Source organism: Crocodylus siamensis, chromosome 9, assembly GCF_052110815.1.
Source record: "Crocodylus siamensis isolate JL-2025a chromosome 9, ASM5211081v1, whole genome shotgun sequence".
In the NCBI taxonomy this organism is placed as follows: domain Eukaryota; kingdom Metazoa; phylum Chordata; order Crocodylia; family Crocodylidae; genus Crocodylus; species Crocodylus siamensis.
In genome coordinates, this window is record NC_143403.1 from 58,326,218 (window position 1) to 58,352,891 (window position 26,674).

The window sequence follows — 26,674 nt, forward strand, 5'->3', positions numbered from 1 at the left end:
TGAAATTGGGACAGTTTCATGCAGCTGAGGTGGATAATTTCTCTAGTTCCCTAAGTGGCCCACATCCAGACTAGATAAATCAATAGAGTCTAGGCTAGAAAGAGTGAAGTTAATGAGGGGGAAACAAGCCCACCAACCAACCTAGAAAAAATACAGACGACCAGAGCAAAGGAGTGGCAAAGATTTTCCCTGGTTACACACATAAGTTTATTGGGTTTGCTGCCTGTGTGTGACAGCTGGGAAGAAGCAGTTGTGAGCATGATTCTGTGAGAAAGCAGATAATCAGAGATGCTTGGGCACAGAGCTCACTGCAAGCAGCTTTCTCCAGTCTTCACAGAAACTGGGCTTTGGGCACATTATCTGGAAATAACAAGATGACACCAGGTGTATACCCAATTCATGTAACTGACTCCTCATCCTAATGGATGCAACCCTGCAAACTCCTGGATGTCTCCTAACCATTGAGACCAAAAGGGCAAACATCCATTTTTATCCCCTTTGCAAAATGCCATAGATACAAGCACAATATTAAAAAGAAATAGAAACAAAAAGGCAGAGGATTCACATCCAAAATGTAAGAACCCTGGATTTATTACAGTTTCATTCATACATAATTTAGACATGGCTAACTTGCATTCAGATAGAAAGTGCTCCATGTCATACTGTCAGTCATCCCAAATACACTGCAGCTGGTAAAACCAAGGAGGTCCCCTTTCTAACTATCCTGTGATTTGTTTTTAGGCTCCAATTCTGCAAAGCACATGCTTAACTTTAAGCACGTGAGGAGTCTACGGGTTTCAAATGAAGCAGGGAGGGAAGTCTTGTATGTTTTAATGTTTTAGATTTTAACTAGCAATGAGCATTTCTCTTCCTTCACCTTGCTAATTTATCCCTAATTACATCATTGTTTTCAGGTCTGTGGCTAAAAAATGACGACTGTGTAGCAGCACTGGTATGAAGACATAATAAAATTATCGTGAATCACTGGTGGCAAAGGGCAACGGGTTGGGAGCAAGAAGAGGTCGAGTTTAGGAGGGGCCTGAGAATTGGTCAATCAGAAGAGCCAAGAGTGGAGGGAGGAGAAAATGGATGCTGGGACTGCACTTGGGACTGTGGCTGATTGTGGCGTCTCTGGATGCGTAGACTTTGCGATTCTTGAGCGGCTGTGGGGATCGGAAGTTGTTGGTCATTTTCAGGAGAGTTGAGCCAGTGGCCGGGAAGTGAACTGTGGTCACAAATGCATTTAGCTGCAGCCAAGAAAGAGAGAGGAAGAGATCTCAAGTCACTGATTTATGCTCCGTCAAAAACACATTTCAGAACCCTGACTTAGCCAAGATCTTAAGCTCTTGCTCTTCATTAGACGCACAACACTTTCCAAAACAGAGATGGGCTTAACATTAAGGACTGGCTGAACCCCTCTGCTGAAATGAGGCCTATGTGAACACATGTATGTGAACACAGACACCCATCCCAGGCATTCCCCATGACTTGGTGTTGCCAGATTTTCACCACAGGGATGATGTGAGAACCTCAGCTTCCATTAAAACAACATAGAAAGTTTCACCTCAGTAGCCCTCACCATAGTACAGTAAAGCTTGGAAACCGACCTCAAAGGCCCATGGATATTCAGAAGCCAGACAACAACAAAAAAGGCCACCTTTTTTTTTTTTGGAACAATTCTATTATTTTAAAGCCAATTGAATAATTTTTTCGAGAGCTGACTATTTTTTGAACGCTGACGGCCGGCCAAGCTGGGATTCCCTCAACGAAGCAGACTTTACTCGGCAGCTCTGAGCGGGGGGAAGAGGACTCCACCCGCCTGTGCACTGTCCTCCTGCAATCAGGAACCAGCTGTGTACATGGAAACCATGGGAGATGCTGCCTTTGTGCAGCACAACAGTACATGCAGGGCAGAAGCGGAGGAGCTCTTGTTTCCGAACAACACCGTTGGCAAATGCTGCCTCTTTCCAGGAACTGCCCACTAGCGGATCCCCAAGTTACTAGATATGACTTGAGAGTGTAAAAAAGGCTGAAGGAAAACTCCTGGAGGGAATGTGCCAACACAGAGGAGTTTCTCTGCCGTTTTGATTTACTGAGTTAATTTGCTGCTGCTTCTGATTGCTGAATGCTGCCAGCAGGCTCTGGGTAAGAGCGCATGTACACATTGCATATATGAGCCCTTATTGATGCCAGGTGGTCACGGTTTCATTATTTAATTGCTGCAAAAGTAGTTAATAGTCAGTATGCCTAGGGCTTTTTCTTCAGGTGATATCTGTTACACTATTATTAAAGTCTAAAGAAATAAAACAAAAAGAAAATGAGTTGCCTGAGTCACAGGAGATTGTTTCCACTCCTGTTGTGACTAACACAGCTGCGAGAGTAATGGCATCTCCAGGACCCGCTCCACTTTACACTCGGTTTGGGCAGCTGGGTTCTGCTAAGCCTGGCCTGGCGCGTAGCAGACAGAGCTCTAGCGGGGGGCGAGCTCCAACGGAGGTCCGTAGAAGCAGAAGGAGAACTCAGCTCCAGTTTACCTTCTTTGAAAACACATCCATAGGGAACAGGGTGGCAACTGCCATTTTGGCCAACACCGAGGGTCTACCAAGAAACCTCAAGCTGTAGAGGCTCAAGCAACAGCATCTACCAAAGGCTCTAGCTGAGAGTCATCTCCTCTAGGTCAGGTACTGAGGGAGGCACAACATGCACCTGGTGAGTGCCCAATGCTCACTGAACTACAAATGATGCTTGTTTACTAATCAAAGCAGGGAAAGCTTGGTATTTTTATACTCAAAATATTCCCAGAGCTGAGGGCTCCTATTTCCCTCAGTCCAGGTCTAGAACAGAGCGTGGCAAGATGCGACCCACCAAAGCAGACTTGCACAGCCCCTGGGGTTTGGATGCTGGCTGTTGCCCTTTGGAGCATGTCTACCTGACACTATTTTCCGGGCTCACTTGGCATGCCCAGGGCACCTTCTAGTGGCTGCTCCTGGATAGGACTGGGCAGTCCTGCCTAAAGAAGAGACTATTTGCACAGGATCATCTGCTCCCTGAACTTGCTGCTGTGAGCTAGGCTTCTGGATACAGAAGACCTTCAAGACTCACCCAGGCAAGGGTAGAGGGGTGCAGTCTCAGGAAGCAGAGCTGATCTGAACCCTTACCTGAGACTGGCTGATAAGGATGGGCTCCTCAAACACCGTCCAGATGACAACTTCAGAGCAGTCAGGTGTGGTCAGGGAGCCCTTGTAGCGGTAGTACTTGGAGAGCTGGGCTGTGTCGGGGAGAAGGTTATCCAAGCAAAACGTAGATGACAAGTCCACAAAATCCCCTTGAGAGACAGAAAGGCACAGTCATCATAAATATACGTGGGCTCCCTGGGGGACTCCCAGCTGACAGGAGGGACCCACTCATTACACCACCTCCACCACACAGTTCCCGGGTGCCCCTTGTTTCACTGCTTCAGCACTGCTTTAAAGAACACTTCACAGTAAGCAAACATTAGACTGAAAACAGCCGATTCCCTGAAGTCCTGGCCTGACATTTTTGATGTTATGGAAGGCACTGCCCTACAACACCCCCCACCCCCCGATCCTCTCCCACCCCATCTGCCAGTAGAGTATGAAGTGCAACCGCAGCACCTCAGCTCCAACTGGCTCTGCCCAGGCCAACAGCCCGTACTGTCAGCCAGTCAACAGATCCAGCAAAACGTGCAGCAGGACAGGGCCTCTCAGCCAACACACTTTACTAATCCCCTCTCCCTAGCCTGAGGACACGTACACAATGTCCAATGGCCACATATCGGACACAGACAGTCCCAAGGTGCCTCTGGAGGCTGCACAAGGGAGCCCAGTGCCACTAGCTCACGACAACAGCCGTACACAGCAGACTGTTTTTGCATTGGGCAGGGAGCAGGCCAGATAGCTTGATGTTTCTACCATGCCTGTGTCCCATGCTGTGCTGATCCCACGGGAATTACCCACTTCCACTGGCACGCAGAACCCAACTGAAAGTCCTTAAAATCAGAAATCAGTGATCCTGCTGCTCCTCATCTTCTCCTGCATCTGGGCTCCCCTCCCAATCTCTGTTCAACTTGCCTTGGCAGGAGTGCTCACCTTCACGAGAAATGTTCTTCAGGCCAGCCACAATTGTGTTGTAATTGGAGTTATCAGTGTCCGATGCCTGCCAAGCATTAAAGAGGGAAAGCGAGTGAGCAGGCAGGATGAGTCTCCAGGACCCTGTCACCGTGGTCCAAGAACAGGAGAGGGCACAGCCCTGACTCCCAAAGCATCTGCAGCTCTTTTAGAGAGTGCTGGGTGGCAGGAAGCCTCTGCACAAGCTCTGCTGCTTCACTTCAAGCAATGACAAAGACTTTTATAGAGAGAATCCCAAAGGGTCCCCAAGTCCCGTGGGGATGGTTTACCCACCCTGCAAAATGGTCTGAGATGTCCATGCAGTCTTGGGTATTTTTCACTGGGGAAAAAAAATTAAGACCTTTTCAAGAGAGATCACAGAATAGCTACAAGTCCCACCTAGGCAGTCATCCTAGGTGTAGAAGACATAAGTGAGCCCCTTGAGCACCTGGTTATTGGCTATGTTTTTTCTCTCTCTCTGACTCTTTCCCAACTAACATTGCATCAAAGCTGGAACATTCGCATGGAAAGTCTCACTGTAACTTATCGTAAGTTCTCAATGGCAAATCATTATTTTGAATAATATTTTAAATTCTCAATGGCAAATTACCAAAAAGTTCCTGGCCAGTGCATCATGAGTGAAATATGTTCACCCATCACTGAAATGCAGCCTCCCATTGGGTGAATGTGCCCACCACTCAGCAACATATACCTGCACTGCACAGCAGTGAATAGCACGTCCCACTGACACTACAGGCACTTTTAAGAGACAGAATGTACCTCCAGAGTTGGGACTTTGGCTGGGCATTGAATGAACATCCCAGCCCTTATTTAAAAAGCCTGGAGCTCCTTGATGAGCAATGACACTCAGTGCTTAGGTTAGGCCACATTAACACTGTCCTTACAAGTCTATTGTGAGTTTTGCTTCTGTTCTCTCAAAAGAGGTGAATGCCAAGCTGCTATTCTGCAAGGGAAAGAGGTGCTATTCAAAGCCAGGTTGGCAATTTCATTTCTAAAACTGTGCTGAATGCCATTTACTTAAGCTGCCAATCAAAACTGCCCTGTGCTACCCCCAGGGAATAGCAGAATTTTTTTTTCCCTTTAAATCTCAGAGAGTTGATTTGCTTTAGCGTGACAGCTTAACGCGGGAAAATTCCAGTTTCGGTGCATTGTGCTGGAGTGCAGGCAAGGCGACAATGGGATTAGGAGCCCCTTAGTAACCTCAGGGTGTCAAGACGTTCCTTGGGGGCTAGGAGGGGCAGTCTTGCCCTCACATGCAAGGGAGTATCCAAGTCACCATCCTCTCTCAGTAAACTTCTTTGAAATGTCTAGGGACAGTCCTCATGCTGACATGCTGCACTGTGTTGCCTGCCTGGCTCATGGGTTAGCAGTGTTGTGAGAGGAAGGGCTGGCTGGACCACACTAACCGCTTCTCTTTCAAATCAACATGCTCCCCAGGCAAATGCCTTGGGCTCACAGCTAAGCCAGCAAGCCTGGGGGGAAGGATGGGTCTCATGGTTTTATGATGAGTCTAGCCCTATTTCTGGCTCTGCCACTGATTAATTAGGGGACCCTGGGCAAATCCCAACCCACATTTTTGCCTCCAATTTTACCTGACTGGAAAATAGTCTGGAAAACTGGAAAATAATCCCCCTTCATCACAGGGCAGGGGTTTTGTTGAACTAGCATTTGCAAGTACTTTGACACCCTTGGATAGAAAGCATTATAGAAATGCAGGTTTAAGCATTAGGCATTCAGGCTGCACATAGGTTGTTACTCTCTGTATGTGGAAAAATAAAACATATGCAGTTAATGGTCCTGAACTCAGTAAGGTCAGCACTCAGATAAGCAAGCTCCCAAAATGTCCTCAGGCACTCCAGAGCCTGAAGAAGCGAGTGGTTCACATCTATTCTTTCCAGAAGAAAATCATAAGTAGGGGTCCTCTAGCACCATGACCTCATTCTACTTTCTGAATTTCTACGGTTTTTTCCCATTTCAAGCACTTCAAAAAGCAAAGAGCAAGTGGCTCTTTGGAGCTGCAATGCCAGCCAGAAAGGGACTGGAAATCTCCAACTCCCCACACAGCCACTGCCCTGGCCACTGGAATGCATAAGAGAGTAGCCCTCAGGAAAGGCTGACATCTAAAGCTGCACGCAGACATTGCATTTATCCCAGGATAAACCATTTCATCCTGGGACACAGTGCAGTTACACAGACATCCAACCCCATTGTCCAGGGATAAAATCCTAAAAAAGTTTCCCAGATTAGATGTAGTAACAGTTTAACCTGGGATACTGCAAAGTACATCTTTATTGTTATCCCAGGATTGCATCATCAACTCAATGGCAGAAAAGCGGCACTGCATTTAGCCCCCTGCTAAACCCTAATTAGAAGAGTGATGCATGGACATGCCAGTCCTAGGATACATTAGTTCTGGGACAACATATCCAGGAATAAATTCAACGTCTGCTCCTAGCCTAAGTGAAATGAAAACTTGGCTACATTTAGATCAGACAGTGGCATGATAGTAGCATCAAGATGGAGGAACAGCAGGGAGGGTACAGGCTGTAGAGTTAAGAATAAAAGGGACTCCAGGGTCCTTCTCAAGAAATGTGTGTTTATGCAACTAAAAAAAAAAATTAGTTACAGCTTCATGTAATGTAATCCTTTCAGGGAAGCAGAGGGACCAAAGTAACTATTGGCAGAGAGATTGTGGCTCTATTTTGCTCTGCTTCTGTGCTGTCACATGGTGAGCTGACATGTTAAGCAGAGATTAGACCATTAATCATGATTAAAATTAAGCAAAGAGTTAACAGACCATATAGATGTTTCTTGGGTCTTGAGGCAACATGGTCTGTGATCTGGGAACTCCCAGGACACCTGAACTGACACCACAGCAGCTAGGCTGCAAATGTCCACATGGGCACCAGAGACAAAGACCAATGTTATTTCTGTAGGTCCCTTTTCCCTTTGAGAGTAAAGCTCTTGCTGTTTAGAATGATGGACTGGCAGCACCACAGAGACCCAGAACAGATGCCATCTAGGTAATGGCAACCCAAATTTTCTTATGCTGCCCCAGTAGTGCCCTGCACTGCTCAGCAGTCTGTCTCTAGTGGTTGTAGAGGAGCTCAGTCTAGACTGATGACCATGATGTTGCTAACATGGTGCCCTGAAATACAAAAGTAGGTGGGATCTCAAGGGAGGATTTTCTGCTTTTGAAGGGCTTTGCTTACAGATAACCCTCCAGCACATCCATGGGATTACTCAAAAGACTTGAGGCTCCAGGTCAAACCCCCAAAAGGGAAGCTGGCATGCAGTGAAAGAGCAAACAAACCCATGGCAGAACCATCGTGTGACTTACCTTGAACAAAAAGCTCAGAACAGCCAGCCCATTCGGGTGCCCCTTTGCTTCAGTGATAGATTTGTATTTGACATTCATGTGGACAATGTGCATCTAGAGAGGAAGAAACACATAACAATGGTGAAACCTGCCTCGGGGACCACTGCCAAGACTGGCTGCGAGAATTAGCCATCAGCTGTGCTAGTGGTGAGCAGACCTGCAGCTCTGTTTCCAGGGCAATTTCTGGAGGACGGCACATAGCTCCTCAATGTTAGTGGGATTCTCTGCATGTGCCTGACACTCATGGGCCTGATTCTTACTTACACAAGGGGCCTGTGCCCTACTCAGGTGCACAACAGGGCATTACCAGGGTATATATTACAGTTACACTCACAGTGAGGTTTCTGTACAATGCCAGAGGGGTGTAAAAGCATGTTAGGGTATTTTAAGACTCCATTAAAATTGCACTTCTTCTGAAAACAGGCAGAGACTATGGCAAACCTCTCAGACACTAGACATCATATTTACTCACTTAATAGCTACGGTTTTTATTTCCTGAAAGGTTGCCACTAAAAGCTAGCATGCAGTCACGCTGAAATGAGACTGAGGAAGCATAGGCACCCAAAGATAGTTGTAATTCTCTGTTCCAACAGCCACCTGTACCTCTCCATCTTGCTCAATCTCACAAGCAAGACTGAATGAAGAGTGACGCTAATTGCGCCCTGCGGCATGGATTTCCCCAAATAACTTACCAAATTTCTAAAGAACAGATTCAAGATCTGTCTTTTGAATCTGTTCTTTAGAAATTTGGTAAGTTATTTGGGTGTGACTAGAACATGAGCAAGCATGGCTATCATGCAAGTAAATATATGGTAGGTATCTACCCTCCCTGGTTACATACTCTACCAATACATACCCACACACAGTCATAGACACAGCCTGGCCACCTGAGATGAATACCCATATCCAGAACACAAATACCCTCCTTCTAAGTAATCCACTGGATCCCTGGTGGTTTGTAGAAGGCCAATCAGGCTAAATTGTATTCCCTGGGGCCCAAGCCCAAGACATCTAAATCTGCAGCTTGGGAGAACCCAAAGTGCTGCCCAAAAAGAGCGTCCTTTGAAGAACAGAAGGAGAGAAAAGTGGGTGAGCAATCTCAGTTTCAAATACTGATACTATGTGTTAGCATCTGCTACCACAATGCTGCTATGCACAGTCAACCTCTTTTGCACCATGCTGTCTGCAACATAATAAATATTTTAAATGCACTTGAAATGGCTTTCATCGAGGACAGGGGTTTTCAACCTTTTTGGATCAGTGTACTCCTGGCGGCTGGACGTGGGGGGGAGGGGTGGCATGAGGCCAAATGTGGAGCAGTGGCAGCCACCGTGTGCAAGTTTCCCCTGCCTCCTGCAATGGCCAGGCAGGCAGCGCGGGATGGTGTGCGGCAGTGCTCCACCCCACCCACCTGCACGTGCCCCGTAGGGTAGGGTGGGCAAAACATGGCCCGTGGGCCAGATGTGGCCCACCAAGCCATTCTATCCAGCCTGCAGCCCCCTAAAAAAATTTAGAAAATTAATATTAATCTGCCTGTCATGCAGCCCTCAATGGCTTGCCAAAACTCAGTAAGCAGCCCCCCACCCAAAATAACTGCCCGCCCCTGCCCTAGGGCCTTCTCAAGTACCCCCTGGGGTACGACAACCTCTGATCTAGGAAGATCTCAAAGCATGTGGCAAAATACATACATATATATATATATATACACACACACACACACATATATACGTATACATATACACGCGCATGTGCCATGCAGGGTGTGGAAATGCAGATGCTTTCCATATAGACAGCACACCTGGTGTGCAGCAATTTGGAACCAAGAATATGGGGGGAATCCTTTATTCTACTGAGATGTCAATACCTCTGCAACGACTAAGAGATGGGACCACTGGCTTGGAAGGCCAACTCCAATGTCCTTTACTTCGTAACTGGTATTCTGCTTGTCACCAGCACACATGGGCAGCAGTGCCATCAAACCCATTACACATAAGCAGTGCTCTGTTTCCCAACGCACCTTTGCAGCACCATCATCAACAGACAAAAAGCTAGCTGGACTATGCCAGACTCAGATCTGCAGGTCTCGGGAAGCTAAATAGTCAAGTCACTCGCTGAAAAGTGATGAGCATAAACTCAGACATTCCCATATGCTAAAGCCTTAGGAAGAAGTCAGACAAATCACTGCGTGGGTGGAACATTTGTCATCTGATGGCTTTTCCCTATTCAGAACTACGAGGTGAGCTAAAAAGTCATAGTTCTTAAAAAGAGCACGATTTTAAAATATTCTGAATGCTCACATGAACCATACTCCTAGCAGCGTGGCCAGGTGCCCATTCAGAATACAGGTTCTGGCAGGAAGCAGCATATCCCAATGGATATGCTGCAATTCCCTGAATCAGGAAGCTTCGGACCAAGTGAAAGACCACTGAATCAGCTAGTCTGACCTCCAATGTTAGGCAGAGCATCTTACCTCTACATCTTACCTGTGCAGAGCCCCACAGCTTATGTTTGGCTATGCTCAGCCCCCAGAAAGCCATCCAGCTGTCAATAAAAGACATTGAGAGCTATTCCTTCCTTTGCCAGATTTAAGAGTTATGTCATGTTTTCTCCTTGTGACGCTGCTTATCCTTCATAGCTGCATCACCCCCGAGATGAACAGGTGGAGCTATCCAAGTCTTTCACTGTATGGCATATTCTCCTCAAACTTTTTTTGTGCTTCTTTTCCTCATCCTCTCCAATTTTTCACCATCCCTTGAAAACATGGGCAGTATCAGTATTACTAGCATTGCAGATCTGCCCCTGATCCACTCCCCTTTTTACACTTCCCTTTATACTACAGCATCCCACTAAGAGCCCCTGGGAAGCTTCATGGATACTCTGACCCCCAAATCCTTTTCAGTCACAGCTTCCCAGGATACAGTCCCTTAACACTAGTCCACATATCCTTGGGTCATTTGCAGGGATTCTTCAGCCACTGATGAAAATGTTGAACAGTATCTGACCTTATACTGATCCAGGTGAAACCCTACTAGTTACCAAGGACAGGTGCAGGAGGGGCTAGGGCCTTAGATGCCCACAGTTTTTCCTGCAGCACCCTTTTGAGACATGCTAGCTCTGAAACAAAACTAGAACTACTACCGTACAGCTGCTCTGCTTTCTTTGCTGAGAACCAGAGCCTAGTAGTATGTTGCTGGCCCTGTGCTAATATGGCTATGTTGCTTCTGGTTTAGGAGGCAGCATATGTAGAGCTAGCTCGGGTAACTCTGATCGGCATTGCCTGCACTACGTAGCCATATGAAGACTTTGTCAACACCATGCAGAGTTATTCAAGCTAACTCTGGATGGGCTACAAAAGCAGTATAGCCTTCCAAGCACAGCACTAGATGCAAGCTAATTAGCTTGGCTAAGTCGGGCTAGAACCAGACAGACTCTTCTGCATCATCATTAGCAATTGAATCTTCTTCTTCTAGTAATCATCCTATGTCACTGTTAAAAGTTGTTTTGTTTCTTAAAATCTCTTTATTATCCTTAGTCCCGCCAACCATGGTTTCCCCTGGCACCTTTAGCTTCCCTTATCAGTTTTCTACAGTTCAAAAATTTCCCATTTATATTTCCCCTTGTATTACATTTGTTATACATACATATACACATGCACGCACACACACATACATACATGCATGCATAGATACATACACACATTATATATACATATTTATTTATTTGCCAGACTTGTCTTTTTTCTTGTTCGTGGACCTGAGGTTTTTGGCCAGCTAATAAACTCTTCTTAAAGAACGTTGAAGTTTTCATAGTTTTTTGTCCAAATGTTGCCTCTTCATTTTAGCTCATAAATTTTCCTTCATTTTGAGAAATTAGCCCATTTGAAGCACCAGACATATAAATTCTGATTGGAACTGCTTGCCTATATTGATTGTAATCAGGTCATAATCATTAGTCCCTAGCCAACTAGTTCAGTGATAAATTCATATTTAGTCCTCATAATGAGGTCCAAAACAGTGTTACCTACAAGTGGCTGCAATACATTTTGTGCAAGAAAATTATCATCCATAATTTTTAGCTCTAATGGTGTTTTACTGCATGATGCACAACACCCTCAGCAGATGTCTCCCAAATTAACATCCCCCATAACACCACTATTTTTCTTTCCATACATTACAGACTGGTGCTTAAGAAGCAAATTCTCTGCTTTGATTCACTAGTCTGTAATAGATCCCCTACCTGTAGTCCCCTCCAGGGCTTTGCTGGTTAGCCCATAGATTCATATGCATTCATGAATGCGTGGTTCTGATTTATTGGTAACTTGAATATAGGTCTCACTGTGTTTAATGTAGAGTGCTCTTCCCCCAAAAGCTTTTAGCCATGCTGTTCTTCCTAAGCTAGTTATAACCAGAAACTTCAACATTACAAAAATGCACATCATACTGACCACACTGCTTCAGTAATGCCAACTATATTGAACTGCTTTTCATCAGTGAGAGCCTCCTTTTCTTTTTGCTTGCTGCCAGACTGCCAACGTTGGTATGTGAGTACCTGGAAAAATATCTCCTCTTTGCATGGTCCCCCCAGGTTGGTTTGTTCATGCTGCATTTCACTTTGCGCTACATTTGCCTCCATATACAAACAACACGTACAGAAGGTGCAACCAATTTCTGCTCTCCCCAGCCGGCCTGCATATCCCACAATGCACTGCAGCCAGGCTTCTACTGTGATACCAGGTATCTCTTTGCCAAGAGGGGACACCATGTTGCACCATGGGAATTGCAGTGTAAGCAAAAAGCCCAGTCTCTCAAGGAGAACAGGAACACAGGGCATCCAAACTACCCTTCCCAGGAGTCATGGTGGCAGCATTTCGAAAGAAAAATATTTAGTTTCTGGTTATTCCACTGAAAAGTTGAAGCTAATTTCTTTCTTCCATTTTCATCAAATTTTTCTTCCAAGAGAAAAGAAAATGCTCTCTCACTAGCTCTCATGAACTTGCATGCAAAAATATGCAGATATTTGAGTTCAAACTAGGGCTGTCAAACGATTAATAAAATTAAATCATAATCGCGAGATTTTAAAAAAGTTGAGATTAATCGCAATTTTCATTGTGCAGTTTAACAATAATAGAATCTCAATTTCTTATAAATATTTTTGGATGTACACAAACCCTAGACAGTCCCCAAGACCTGGCCCTCCAACCCCTGTCCTCCCCATACACTTACATGCATCCAGCTGCTAAGTCTGCTCCCAGGACCCTGCTTGACTGTGTGCACGTGTGTGTGCGCACGCGGGGCCGGGGAGAGAGGACGTTTTTCCCCCAGCAGCTCAGGCAAGCACTCAGCAGCAAGGGGAAAGCAGTGGGAGCATCTTCCCCCCACCCCCATCACCAACAACAATTAACCCATGTTAAAAAAATTAATACAGAATCAAATTAACATGTTAATTGCAAGCATTAATCACGATTAAGTGACAGCCCTAGTTCAAACTATTGTAGCCTGATTCCAACATACGCACCCATTTCTCTGAGTTCTTATGATCATAATCTTAACAAATAATTATTCAAGGCACCATCCCCATTCCCTGCTATGGAAGTAGAAGCGGGGTCACTTCATGCATGTACCTCCATGGGGTACTGGTGTCCATCGATGGTGTGCTCTGAGCCGTTCCCCATGAGGCTTCCCCAGTGGAAGTGGAACTGCAGGGCTCGGTACTTGTCAGGCAAGCCCCCACTGGTGATATTGATATGTTCCATCATGGATTCTCCTTCCAGGATCATCATCACTGCAAACAGATCAAAGCACAGGGTCACAGAGGGGTCCATACTCCCCATCTCCCTGCAAGCCTCCCAAAAGGCATCAGATGCCTCCTGCGTAGGCAAAACAGGTGACCGGAGGCACACAGAAATGAGCATACGACCATGGACAAGCTTGTAAGAAAGAGGCAGGCCCACCCAGCTCATGTCTCTACACTCGACATATTTCTAGGGAAACCACTAGACTGTTTCTTCGACCATAACCCATTGCCAGTAACAGAGCCAAATGCAAGTCTGTCAGCTCCTTGGCATAGGAGGCATCCTTTTGCTCTAACTCAGTACACCCCTAGCACATGGGGTCTGAGCCCAGGATGGGTGCCCCCTAACCGCAGGAGCAGTACCAACGATAAGTCATCGTCGGCATCACCACTGAGCGAAAACAAAGAGGAGAGAAGCCGATTAACCAAGCCCAGTGTATGTCCACTTAAAAACAGAGACATAAGAGCAGAAGAGGAAGAGAGACGAGGGCCCTGGCACCCTTGCCCACCTGTGTGTCCGTCGTTCGTGAGCCTCCACTTGCCTGGAGGGGCCTGGTCATAGCCCTCAAAGAGGATATCTCCTAGGTTGCTGTCTCTCAGGAGCCTGCGCCTGTCGATGTTAATGGGTGACTGGTTATCTCCCCCACAGGTCGCTTTGAAATCTTTCCAGTGGCCGGGGCCTGCAGACAGACGGAGGGAGGGGGTGGTGAGTGCCTAGGATCTCCTTCCCACTGTGCACAGGGGGACAAGCTCCAAAAGGTGCCATTCACCTCCCTGGAGAGGCCCTCCTCAGAAGGACCAGTGGAGTGCTGCATTCACACACACATTTAAACAGAGCTTGGTTTGCGCACTGCCAGGGGCTCCTCACTTCCCCGATTTACACAAGCCAACGAGGGTCCGAGCTGCACCTCTGCCAGGACTTGCACATCACAGACAGTCCCGCGGCTCTCTGCAAAGCTCTCTCTGGCCACAAAAGGATGCAGCTCATGCCAACACTTTCATTAGCTTTCCCACACCGCTTCTGCCACGCTCCCCTTCCTAACAGGAGATGCCCTCGTGCTCAGCCAACCGTCCTTAATATTGATGAGCAGGGGCTTTTTCAAGCCTCATTCATAATTCAGTAGGATTCCCTCCCAGGGATAGGACCTATATTTAGCCTGACAGGCAGGTCCCTCTTTCCTTGCTAGCATAATCACCTCTGAAGGACAGGCTCTGCTTGCACTCCAAGTTTCTGCTCTCAAAGCCGGGTTTCTTGTTCTCCCTCCACTCCCCATGCGTCCCGTGGAGAAGCAGTGCTCTCCCACCTGCCCTCATCCTCAGGCTTTCAAAACTCCTGGGCTGCCTCCATCTCTCCCTGCAGCACTCCTCTCCCTCATCGCAGAAGGGCTTTCCCCCTGCCGGGCATTTGACTCAAATCCCTGCAAGCCTCCCCTTGCGCAGTGTCCTGTACAGGTTTCCAGTCCACCATTGGGCCTGTTTCTTTCCCAGAGCCCACCTGGCACCCCATGGGATTGGTTTCTGAGGTGCCCTAGAGAAAGAGGAATGTTTCCCCACAGGGAATGGTGCTTTCTCAGTCTCCTGCATACAGAGCCTGCCCCTGCTATCGCCCCCCTTAGTGTCCTGCCACCCCCAGGGTACGGGCATCGTCCCGGTTCCAAACAGCGTGCTTCTCTCACATCAAAACGGATGCAAACACAAAGTCTTCAGCCCCTCTGGGACTTCCTCTCAGTCCCCACCTCCAACACACAGAGTTTTGGACCAAGCCCTCCCACACTGCTGGGCTGGCGGCTTCCTCTTCTCTTTCTCACTGTGCCACTGTCCTCCTCTCCTTGTCTAGCACTTCCTCCCAGGAGACAACTTCCACCCTTCCTCTGCCTGCACTGCACCCGTGCTTTTGAATTGTTGCTTCAACTTGGCCATACCCCCTTTCCAGCTGAAGTTAATCTAGTCCCCAGGGTCCCTTTACTCCTTTCTATGCCTATGTGGGGTTGATGCCCTCCCATCACAATCCTCAGCACCTACCTACACTGCTATGCTTTTCCACAGCACTGGGGCCAAAGTGGTTCTCCTTCGTGAACTTGCACTGCTGTTCATAGACAGACATGTTTCTTTCTGCCTTTCATGCTGCTTTCCGCAACATATACATTAGACCGCGATGCCCGAGTCCTCAGAAATTCTGTCTTGCTTCTTGGGTCCCCTTATTTGGAGCCCGTGTATTTATCCCACACTAGTCATCAGTATTATTTGCATCCTTTCCCTGCCCAGCTCAGCTGGCCTTGCTATTTGGAGGCATTTCTCTAAGGTCAGATCTTTCTTCTCGCAACTGTCTGGTCAGCTGCAATCATGTATCCAGAGCCAGCCTAAGGGAAAATCGTGCCCGAGCAAACTTGTACTTTGGTGCCCCCCTGCCCTTTCCCCCCCCCAAGTCAGTGGCATTGCTGCAAGCAGAGGCAGACGGGCAGGGGCACACAGCGCAGTCTGGTGAGGAGGCAGAAGCCCACACTGCCCACCCCAGCTCCTCCTGAAAAGCAGCTGGAAGCAGGGGGTGGGCTGGGCACTGCTTCCCTGCCAAACTGTGCCCCATGCCTCTGCCCGCAGCACCACCACTGGCTTGGGGGCTGGGAGCTGCTGTGTGTGCACGTGTCTGTATGTGGCACCCTCTGACCACAGGGCCCTGGGCGGTCACCCCCATCACCCACCCCTGAGGCCGGCTCTGCGCGTGTCCTACCAGCGCGGCTCCGCAGCAGCGGGCGGGTTCCAGAGTTCTGAAAAAAGTCGCTGTCCAGAGTCTTACCCTCTCTAGGAGCACAGCACTCGAACACCACTCTGGGTAGTTTCAGTGTTCAGATCTTTATTCTTGGCAATAGGTCCTCACACTCAGTTCTCATCCTTCTTTCCCCAGTGAAAAAGGAAAAATAACTGCCTTCAGCATCTTGCTTTTATCTTTCATCATTTGTTCTGCATTGTTCTCCATTCTTGCTGTCAGCACGTCCACGCTTTTGGAAGGCTTTTCATCTGGAAGTCCTTCATTCCACGTGGTCTGGCTCCCTCCAGCCTGCTTACTTGCTCTGTTTCTTTGCTTGTTAATCACACTCCAACCCTTGCTGCAGGTCTCAATAAATGAACCACTGACACCATGTTTTATTAGCCAGCAGGCATAAGTAGTGTGAATGGATTCCATGCTTGTAAAATTAAGCTGGCTCTTTATTTAGTAAGCTGCGACCAGCTTTCTAGCCAGGTGTACATAGGCTGGCTCCCTCATGCGCCCTTCAAGCAATTCCTTCCAGCAGCCAAGTTCCACATCCGAACTGCGAGCTTCAAATACAGTAGTGGGTTTTTCAGTAGCACCCATACATGAGACAAAATACCTTGGAAGTATATTAGGAACAGAATGCCTTTGTAAGGCCTCAGAAATGTCAGCCACCTGTATAAGCTGAATACTGGATATAAACTCTCTCTCACTGTTGGAACTTAAATTGATTAAATGCATACTGAGGTGAGGCTTTATACATGCCTTATAAAGGATTAATAACTAATCAACCCACCTCAGGAGCATGTCTCAGTACCCTTTATCAATGCATCAGCTATCAGTGCTTACCAATGCATTATTCTGATGCATTGTTAACAGTGATAAGCCATGGCTATAAACGCCCTGTGGATCTGTTGGATTCTGACAGTGAATTAGCCATTCATTATACTAGTTATTAATCATTTATCAACCCTTTATAAACTATTTATCAATGCACCTTTACTGAAAGGTGTTACCCATACGCATGCCTATATTTAAGTGCAGGTGAAACAACTGGTTATTTTTTTCCGGTGACAAAAATATGGGTAGTTTGGGCAGTTAAAATATGACTATCCACCCCCCATTTGCATGTGCACCTGCTCTTTGGAGCACAGGCTGGCCTGAGGAGCGTGCGCTCAGCAGGCCACATCGGCATTCCCGGTAGCAGGATACTGGAGAATGCTGCTGACTTCCAGGCTCTGCTGAGAGACTGACAGGACATATGCTGCTGCTCCGTAGGCTTTTCCTATGTTTTAAATTGAATCTTTTAGTCAGCAAAACAGAGGAATTCAATTCAATTCAAATGAACCCCTCCCCTGCAAGGCACAGTTGTCTGCAGAGGGAAGCCCAATTCAAATGCATGTCCCCAGCTGCCCAGGGAAACTCTCCTGGCATCTTCCCTGCCCCACAGAGCACCCACAGATTGCTAACACTAGACAACAAAATCCTGCCCCTAAAGGGAGAGGGTGGCCCCCAAAGGATTGAAGCTTTTAGTCATGCCCACACCAACTCTCAGCTGCACTAGGGAGGACTGTGGTGCAGCCCAGCATGTCCTCGCTGCACTCCAAAAAACATGTCACTGTCCTTGGAGCAGTACTGAGAGCCCACCCTAAGCTCAACGCCCCAAGCATATGTACTGACATTTGCCCAGCACCACTCTAAGAGAAGCTACATTAGATTCAGCCGCCTCATCCACTTATGACACAGTCACACTCCCATTGCCTTCCACAACTACACATGTGCATGCAAAGGTGGCACCATCTTCATCCACACCATCCCCCCACCTTGAACACGCAACCTGTGTGCTCACACTGCCCTCAGACATGTACTGCTCCCACACTCTCAAGTGCTTGTAAACCATTTCAGGACTCACCGCATTTAGGATCCTGAGAATCGTAGCACCACTGACCTGTGGAAGAGAGCAGAATTCAGGAATGGGAGGAATGAAAAAGGACAGGGAAAAATCCCCATTTTTATTTTATTGTATTTTATTTTTTGTAAGGGGAAAGAGATCCTGGAGCCTAACTTTTCCTGACCCCATCATACTATGCAACAGTGTTGTGGTTGCAGAAGAATGTGCATCAGACACAAAGGCCTGGAAATGCCCCTGATGCTAAGAGACAGCCCACTGAGGAGCAACATGTCCTGGCCTGCAGTTCTCCAAGCATCTTAGTGGAATTGCTCCAGAGCCAGAACAAGATTGGATCTCATATAGAACCCTACAGGGATCACCATCCAACCCAGATGTCACTCGGGCTTCCCAAAATGGCTGTGACAAAACGTATCAGAGATGGAGGGCAGGGACGGAGATCAGAGGAATTATCCAACATGGATTCTTGTTTGTGTTCAGCCGATTAACTGCTAGCCATTGCTGCTTGCTTTATGCCATTACTGAAATGCATCGCTGGTCCTTTCTGCAGCAGTCGACCACCATATTGTTGATATTTGACCCTTTGGGGGACGATGCTAGTGTTGCGCAGCAGTGGTGGTGGCATGTTTAGACCAACAAGCCAGCTTTGTCACTAACTCCATGCCTCTCCCATAAATCATTCCATGTGAAATGACACCAAAGAGCTTAGGTGAATGAGATCATGTAGCTGGTCCCACCCAGAATGATAAAAGTACGAATCTCAGAGCAGCAGCAGCTCCTGTGGGTGAAACATGTGGCTTTTTGCTGGAGATCCCCAGTTGGAGGCTTGCTAATGACAGTGTGGCCTTGATCTGCAAACACACCTGTGCTTCACCTTGACAAGTGTGAGCCAGCCCATCAATTTAAATTGAAACACTCATGGAAAGGAAAGCACAGGGCCTACACGTGGCAAAGGTTTGTCCTGTGAGCATTATACTGCATTGTACCGTTAGCTGGGTAAGTGCCTGCTGGTTACATAGGTGGTTGGAAGCCCCAGCACCCAGAGCAATACCAGGGCTGCTGGTACCAGTTTGCCCAAGTATGTCACGGCTATGGAGACCATCCATCCCAATCCCATCACTTCCCCAAAACACTCCACTCCAATAGCCCCAAAAGCTAACATGCAAGAACATACCTGGCCCCTTCCTCCGGTGGCCTACGACAGCAGAGAAGGAAATTGAAAAGGAAGAGTGTTGAAAACCAGCCCAGAACACATTAAATCCAGTGTCCCATGGATGCACGCTATCACTCTGTTCGCACAGAACATATGCCACATGCTGTCATTACTATGAATAGTGCTGGAACGGCTGCATTTGTACTGCAGGCTCTGCGTGTGCCCAAAATATTTGCTAAAGGGAAAAACAGACACTAAAACCAGCAACTAACTGTTGCATATCCAGCCACATCATCAGTCCTCTTCTGCTGCTGGTAAGAGCATTTGTCATATTAAATCGCTTGAACGTTTATTATGTCTGTGCAGCCCCTAGCACAAAGGGGACCTGTCCCTGCTTAGGCCTCTAGATATGGCCATAGTATGAGTTAAATAATAATGTTGATATTTTGCTTGGTGCTTTGTTATATTTTAATCTTAACTTTACAGTCACCCCTAGAGGACTCAAGCATGTGGAGGCCTTGGTGTATTAGGTGTGGTACAAGACAAATAGTAATTGACAGTCCTGGCCCTGAAAAGCTTGTGGGCTGAAGGCCAGAGCAGGTAAATTAGATGAGCAACTTGGGAGAATGGGATCAGGGAGGGTGGAGCAGGAGGCTGCACAGGCAGTTTGGAGCAAGCAGCAGCAGCGATCATGTCAGCACAGGGGCCGTTTGAATACACTTGGTGATTGTTAACAAGAGGAAATCGCGTGCCTGAGTTGCAGCTCTCCGGAGAGGTTTCACCCCCCTCCCTGGCCTTTCCAAACACACCAAGGACAGACTTTGCCTGGATGCAGAGAGCTAGCACAAAGCATCTACCTGCACTGGTCAGAAGCAGCATAAAACCATGGGCTTGTGCAGATCATAGTCCTTATACTGGTCATGTGGTGAGGAGCGAGTCCAACCCCTGAGCCTGCTCCCAGCTTGCAGGGTACAACCCAGCTGTTCAGTAAACAACGCACTCCACAAAAGAGAGTGGGGTGTAATGCCAGGGGCATACAGGACATGAAACTATTAAAATTTCTTTGACTGAGCATCTTCTTGGACAGGAAAGATAGGGGCTCCATCACCAGGCTACAGTCAGCACACGTCTGGCACTGTATTATGGCTGTAGAGCCTAGAGGCACCAGTCAGGGTAGGGATTCCTTGGGCCTGGCGCTAAAAACATGCATCATGAAAGTTTGGTCTGACCCATTTAAGTGCAGAATGAGAGACAACAGAGAGTTTCAGACAGGCTGGGGAAACACAGGCTAACAGCAAAGCGCCAGGTCAGGGAAGTTTCCCAGCTTATTGGAACAAAACAATTCATTTCAATCATGGAGATGCCATTGATTTTTTGCCAGATGGCATTGTTGAAAGGCTAAATGACCAGAGACCCAGTACTCAGGTCTTCAGGTTTGGATTACATCCCCCAAAAGCCTGCTGGAACCACCAGACATTGAAGGATTCAAAAAGAAAAATACAGCACACAGCTGAAAATGTCAGTGTCTCCCATAAAGAAAACTGGAGCTGTTTAAAGTGGTTAATTTAAAGTTAGCCCAGAGACAAACTTGCTCTTTCACAGCTTGCTACTTCCCTACATTTACCTGTCACTGGCTAGCAAATGTGCTCTGTATTTCCCTGACTGTATGTGCTCTCAAAGGGGAGATATGGATTAAAATACCATTGGTTCTGAAATACCAGGCTCCAGGATGACCCCCCCACCTAACCCTTATCATTTTCCACGCTGGCAAATGCAATTTTTCTCAATCACTGGCTGCAATTTTCATCCACATGCTTTTGCCCCACTCTGCCTCACCTTGCTAGAGGCTGTTGAGCCAACCTACGCCCCTCACCCCAGCTCCTGCAATAGCCAGTTAGATATCTCCCACCAGCCTTAGAGACTGCCATTCATTACTGCTCTACCAGGCCACACAGCCCCTTGTTTATAGTCATTTCACCAACAGTTAATCCACGTGCCACTGCTGCTGCCCACTGCCATTTCAATTCATTCAAAGCTCAGGATTTCCCGAGATGTGGTATCCACGTGCTTCATAACATGCCAAACCCAGATTTGGACAGTAGGGACATGTTCAGGGGGGGTCACAGCCCACATCCAGGCTGCTGTATCTTGGACAGGCCTCAAGACTGTCAAAACTAATGCTCTGCCCAGCTCCCTTCCAGGGTTGACTTCTCACAGACCTACAGACCTCTCTGCCACCCTTTGTGACGTCTTGTTCCAGCCAGACCAGGGAGTATTAAGAGGTTGCAGAGGATGGTGCAGGGGTCATAATCTGACACCCCGCCCCCCTGCTTGAGTAACCCTGGGGAGCATGTGGTCAGCCCAGGGCAGACAGGTGACAGCAGCGGGATAAATGCTCAAGTGCTGCGTTCGGGGCTGCAGGGGCTGGGAAATCATCTTACACTAGGGGCTAGGGAAACAAAAGGCATTTAAGGATGAGATGGGAGCCAGCTTTGAGGGGACAGGCAGAGGGGAGGAAGACAGGCTGTGGAGAAGCACGAGAAGAGGGTCTGTGGGGTCAGGCTGCATGTGGAAGACGGCAGATGACAGGGACAGGCAGTGAAGGGTGACAAGTGGAAGACATGGTAGGAGGAAGGTGACACCTTCCCATCCTGCTACAATAAACACCATTCCCCTCTGAGGTATTTCCCTGTCCCTCTTCCAGCCCAATAAAGCCAGCACCAAGCTCTTGTAAAACCTACCTCTCTCTGGCTGGTCTTTAATCCCCTCTTTCCTTTTTACCAGTCCATTCTTTCCTTTATCTTGTGCCTATTAATAATACATCCAAGGAGCCCTTCACTGCAGGCTGAAATGTTCTCTGCAATTCAGCATTCAATATTTGCATTTGCTCCTCTAATTATCCCTGTAACCTGATTATTTACTTTCCCAGTTCTCGCAGTCCTCTCCTTCGCTAGATTTATTATGTTTTTAACCTCCTCAGTCTTACTTATCCTACTCTTTCCATCTCTACTTAACCGGATTGGCCTCCCCTGCCCTTCTGTGCATTTACTGTGGATTTAACAGAGATGAAGCTCAGCAAAAGTACTCTCCTGGCTTCTTTCAACATATTTCCCCATCACATTTCCAGACACAGAATCCACAGTATCCTTCTCGTTTCTTCAGAAGAGTTTCACACTTAGCACTCTCCAGGGATGGACTGCAAAGGACCTTATCAGGTCTCAGTGTTCTAGCTATTTATATGCCTACACACACATACACTGAACATTTCTGCCCCAAGCAGCTCGCAGCATGAGAAACTACAGACAGACAGGATGGAGCTGCCCATGATCACTAGGGGATGATCATGACAAGCACCGTAATCAGCACTCACCATGCACCAGCTGGCCAGCCTTGGCCACATTCTTCCATCCAGCCTTTCATCTCAGCTCCATTCATGACGCGAGACCCTGCGAGCCTTGCTATTCTTCACAAGGGTTGTTATACTTAGCACAGGCTAACTGCACTTACCATGCTAGTGTCCAAGCATTTAAGCAGTAAACCACAGGCTATGTGCCATCCTAGTGCAGTGAAGTTGGCCTTTTCCAACGAGTGCTATCTAACACACGGTGAGCTAACTTTGGACTGTTCCATGAAGGTAATATGAGAAAGGGACTCCAGTGCAGTTGGGAAGGTGGGAGGCCAAAGCTGTTCATTAGGCTCCCATCCTCCTTACCACACCAGAGCTTTGGGGGGGGGGGGGGGGGCCTGAAAACCAGCTGCCTGTGGTCTGCACCAGCATTTCCCATGAAACATGCAATCGGGGGATTGTGTTTCACATGCTTTTGTCCTGGCCATTGTTGTTTCTCGCTGTTCTCTTCCCCAGCAGACTCTCTCCAAGGAAATATGCCTTTTATTTGTTCACTCCCTTTTCAAAACCTGCCAGGCTGGGTGGCAGGCAGTGCACAGCTCCATATTCATCATTTTTTAATTTACTACAGCTAAACTGTAACTCAGTCCCCAAGGCTGCAGTGTCTTTCCCCCAATTAGTTGCTCCCGCTGATTTGTTTCTGCGCAAAGCTCTGAGGCCCTACACAAACTTCTACAGCACAGTAATTCTCCAGCTTCCCACATACAGCATCGCAGCAAACAGGGCTGGAAGGGACTTGGATAAGTCTTCTAGTCCAACCCCATGCTGCAAGGCTGAGTCAATTAGGCCTAAACCTTTCCCAACAGAGGTTAAAAACCTCATGATTGAGATTGCATAGACTCCCCAGGCAATCTATCCCATTGCTTCACTAACCTCATGGTTGGACATGATTGCCTAAAGCCTAACTGATTTTCCCTTGTTGGAATTTAAGCCCACTACTTCTTGTCCTATGCCCAATCGACATGGAAAAGAGTTGATAATGTTCTTCTTTGCAGTAATCTTTCACACATTTGAAGACTGTTATCAAATCTCTCCAGTTCTTTCCCCATAGTTTCTTAAACAATTCAGTTTTAGTGCTTTTCATTCGATTCTCTCCAACTGCTCCACATCTTTCTTAAAGTGGGGTGCCCATGTCTGGAAGCAGCACTTCATCTGAGGCCTTACCAGGGCTGAGTACCAGGGAAGAATTACTCTGCAGGTCTTACAAACAACCCTCCTGTCAATACAACCCAATTAAACATCGGCTCTTTTTTGGCAACAGTACACTACTGTTGAGTTATGTTCAGTTTGGGATCCATTATAGCTCCCGGATCCTTTTCCACAAAACTACTGCCTCGCCAGTTGTTCCCCATTATGGATGTATGCAGTGGATTATTCCTTCCCCTGTGTTGTTCTTTGCACATAACCTTGTTGAATTGCAGCCTATTTACTTCAGACCATTTCTCCAGTTTGCCTAGAGATTGTTTCACATTTTCCTCCTGTCCTCCATCATCTGAGTCATTAATGAAGATATTCAATTGAACTGGGCCCAGGACAGACCCCACTTGATACCCCTTTCCAGTCTGACAGCAAACCACTGATAGCTACTCTTCAAATACAGTCACACCCTCAGGTGTTCACCCATGTGATGGCTCCTGAGCCAGGTGTGGGAGTGGATTTCTGTTGGTACAGTGAAGAGTCCAGCGGCTTGGGAGAAATGCTGACATCTGAGTTCTTTGCATCTGCACATACAGGTTTGGAGTCTGACCATATCCAAAACCAAACAACTACACACCTGCTTCTACCCATCCCCAGCGAGATGCAGCTGCCCTTCCCCCTCCCCTCCACTCAGAGGCAATCCCTTTGGAGGGGAAGCTCTACCCACTGCAGTAGTAAGCAAACACTGTCTTGGTGAAAGAAGCAGCATTGGTTTGTTGTCAGTCCTGGGAGTCAAACCCTTCTGTACCGCTCCCATCTGCTGCTGGCTTGCCATGCAATCTTCAACAGGACACTCAGGAACACATTTACAGAAGATAGCGTCAAAACCCAAGGAGTTGCGGACATATAGTTAGAGCTTATGCGTGATCTTTCCCTACTGTGTGCCTCGGTTTCCCCATTTGTCAGGCAAGGATAACAAGTTTTCACTTACTTCAGCACAGGGCCGTGAGGCCAAACTCATTGGACACTTTGCTGTCTTCAGAGATGGTAGTACCCTGCAGAGGATAACAGATTATAAATCCCTTTCCTCTGCCCCCCTCAGTGTCACCACAGCTAGAACTGACCATCCTGAGTACAAGAGCCACAAGGAGGTAAGACCACAGGGGAGAGAGACATGATCACCCTGTGCTTGGGAGCCCTTACTCACACCTAGGACTCCCACTGAACAGCCTCTGGAGCCAGCTGTCCTTCACCTCTCACCACGACATTACCACCATGCAGCCCTGCGCCTCCTCGAACATCTCCGCCTCCTCTAGCATCCCCCACCAGCAGCAACTAGTGCTCCAAGTCTGAGTGGTCAGGACCTTCTGGGGTCACAGCCTCCTGCTCCACACAGTAGGGTTCACATCTCCCCTGCTGTAGCCTGGAGCCACGAACATTTATGCCCCCAGACCTTCCCCCTGCCCCACCTACACTCCAAAAAATTCATCAACTGCTGGATGCAGTGCTGTCAAAATCCACCTCCCACCCTCTCCCCATAGTCACGCGCTGTATTGGATTTCCACAAGAAAACAGGTAGGGCAGAGACACGCAATGTGAACACGCCCAAGGCCACTTAGGGCAGCCCCCATACAGAGGGCACCTGGTGGCCCCAACCAATGCACTACACCCCCTGCCATCTGCCCTTAATATCATAACCCCCTCCCGTAAGCCCTGAGCCAGCTGCAATGAAGCTGCAAAACCCCCACAGGCACAGCTGTAATTGCTCCCTTTGCTAACAAGTTGAGCCTTGCAAAGTGGAGCAATTAACAGGGGCTTCGTTTAATGCCTGACCTCGGTGTGACAAGGGAACACAGCCCTTCACAATGCAGGAATGCAGAATAAGTCAGCAATGCCCTTCCCCCATCCCTCCTCCAGCATCCCCAGGCCTCAGAGTACTGACCTCCCACTCCCGGCTTTCTCTGCTTGGGCATAGGTCTAGATATGGTCCAATGATGCGACACTTGGGGAGCCATTGCATGCAAGAAAGACAGACAGAAGTAGGCACAGCCTGGTCAGGGAGCACTAGGATGGTACATGAGGAAGGAGGGACAAGATAAGGGTCAGGGTGAGAGGGAACATGAAGCCCTCCCTTGAGTGATTGCAACATTGTTATAAATCTGCCATGTCACTAATTAGAAGCCCCATCCCTAGACATGTATATCACAGGACCTTGGATTTGCTTGCATATTGTGCATCAGCACAGTACTGACAGGCCCTCTCTCATGTAGCTGTGCTCACAGAGACTGAAGTGATGCACAGAGGTAGCCTACACCAACCCTGCCTTATCTAAAAACACAAACTGTGGGCTAAGTCCTGCTCCTAGCACCAAGACAGAGATGGGAATGTGCCCAGCCCCCATGACTCACACCTGACCCAGTTAAAGCAGAGAGGCCCTTGGGATCCCCCCCACTGTCATCTGTCTTGGGTTGCTTTGGGTGAGGATGCTGTCTTTCTGATTTAGGGACAGAAGATGAGCGTGATACTTTCCACCTGCTGAGCGAGTATGTTGTGCTGGCCGGTCTAGACAGGAATCCAAAGCACCACCCAACACGGCTTCTAGGCACTGCTGCCGTAGGCTTCAAGCTGTTCTACCTGGGATGCCATAAGAATTAATTCCCTCTACCCACCTGGCACATGCACAGTCAAATCTCACCTGCCCTGGCCAGAACCAGGCCCTCCTTCTGACTGGCTCCTGGTTTCCTACAGATCTTCACAGGTCACGAAAGCCAGTCAGGTCCCTCTGGGAACTACCCTGAGGTGCACTATAGATAACCCTGGCCTGAATCCATCTCCATTCATGCTCTTGCAGCACTTCTAGACATGTGCATTTGCATGCGACAAGACCTGCAGGTAGGCAAAGTAAATGTTCATTTGCACGTGCAGATCAGGTAAGCCGAAACCTAGGAAATTGAGTCCCCCTAGGATCTGTCTGGCATGCTACCAGAGAGTCGCATTCTTGCT

At 47.9% G+C, this 26,674-nt stretch overlaps 1 protein-coding gene across 1 annotated transcript in view; it reads right to left on the reverse strand.

The window, feature by feature from the left end:
• Window positions 1-194: 194 nt before the first annotated feature.
• LOC149857697 (carbonic anhydrase 15-like) overlaps window positions 195-26,674 on the reverse strand; it is a 29,547-nt gene continuing 3,067 nt past the window's right edge. Inside the window, exons 2-8 of the mRNA XM_090062729.1 lie at window positions 17,979-18,014; window positions 13,827-13,997; window positions 13,148-13,308; window positions 7,489-7,581; window positions 4,110-4,176; window positions 3,159-3,325; window positions 195-1,247 (exon numbers count right to left, since the gene is read on the reverse strand). Coding sequence (XP_089918855.1) covers window positions 1,029-1,247; window positions 3,159-3,325; window positions 4,110-4,176; window positions 7,489-7,581; window positions 13,148-13,308; window positions 13,827-13,997; window positions 17,979-18,014 — 914 coding nt within the window. The 3' untranslated portion in view covers window positions 195-1,028. The remainder of the gene's footprint in view (window positions 1,248-3,158; window positions 3,326-4,109; window positions 4,177-7,488; window positions 7,582-13,147; window positions 13,309-13,826; window positions 13,998-17,978; window positions 18,015-26,674) is intronic.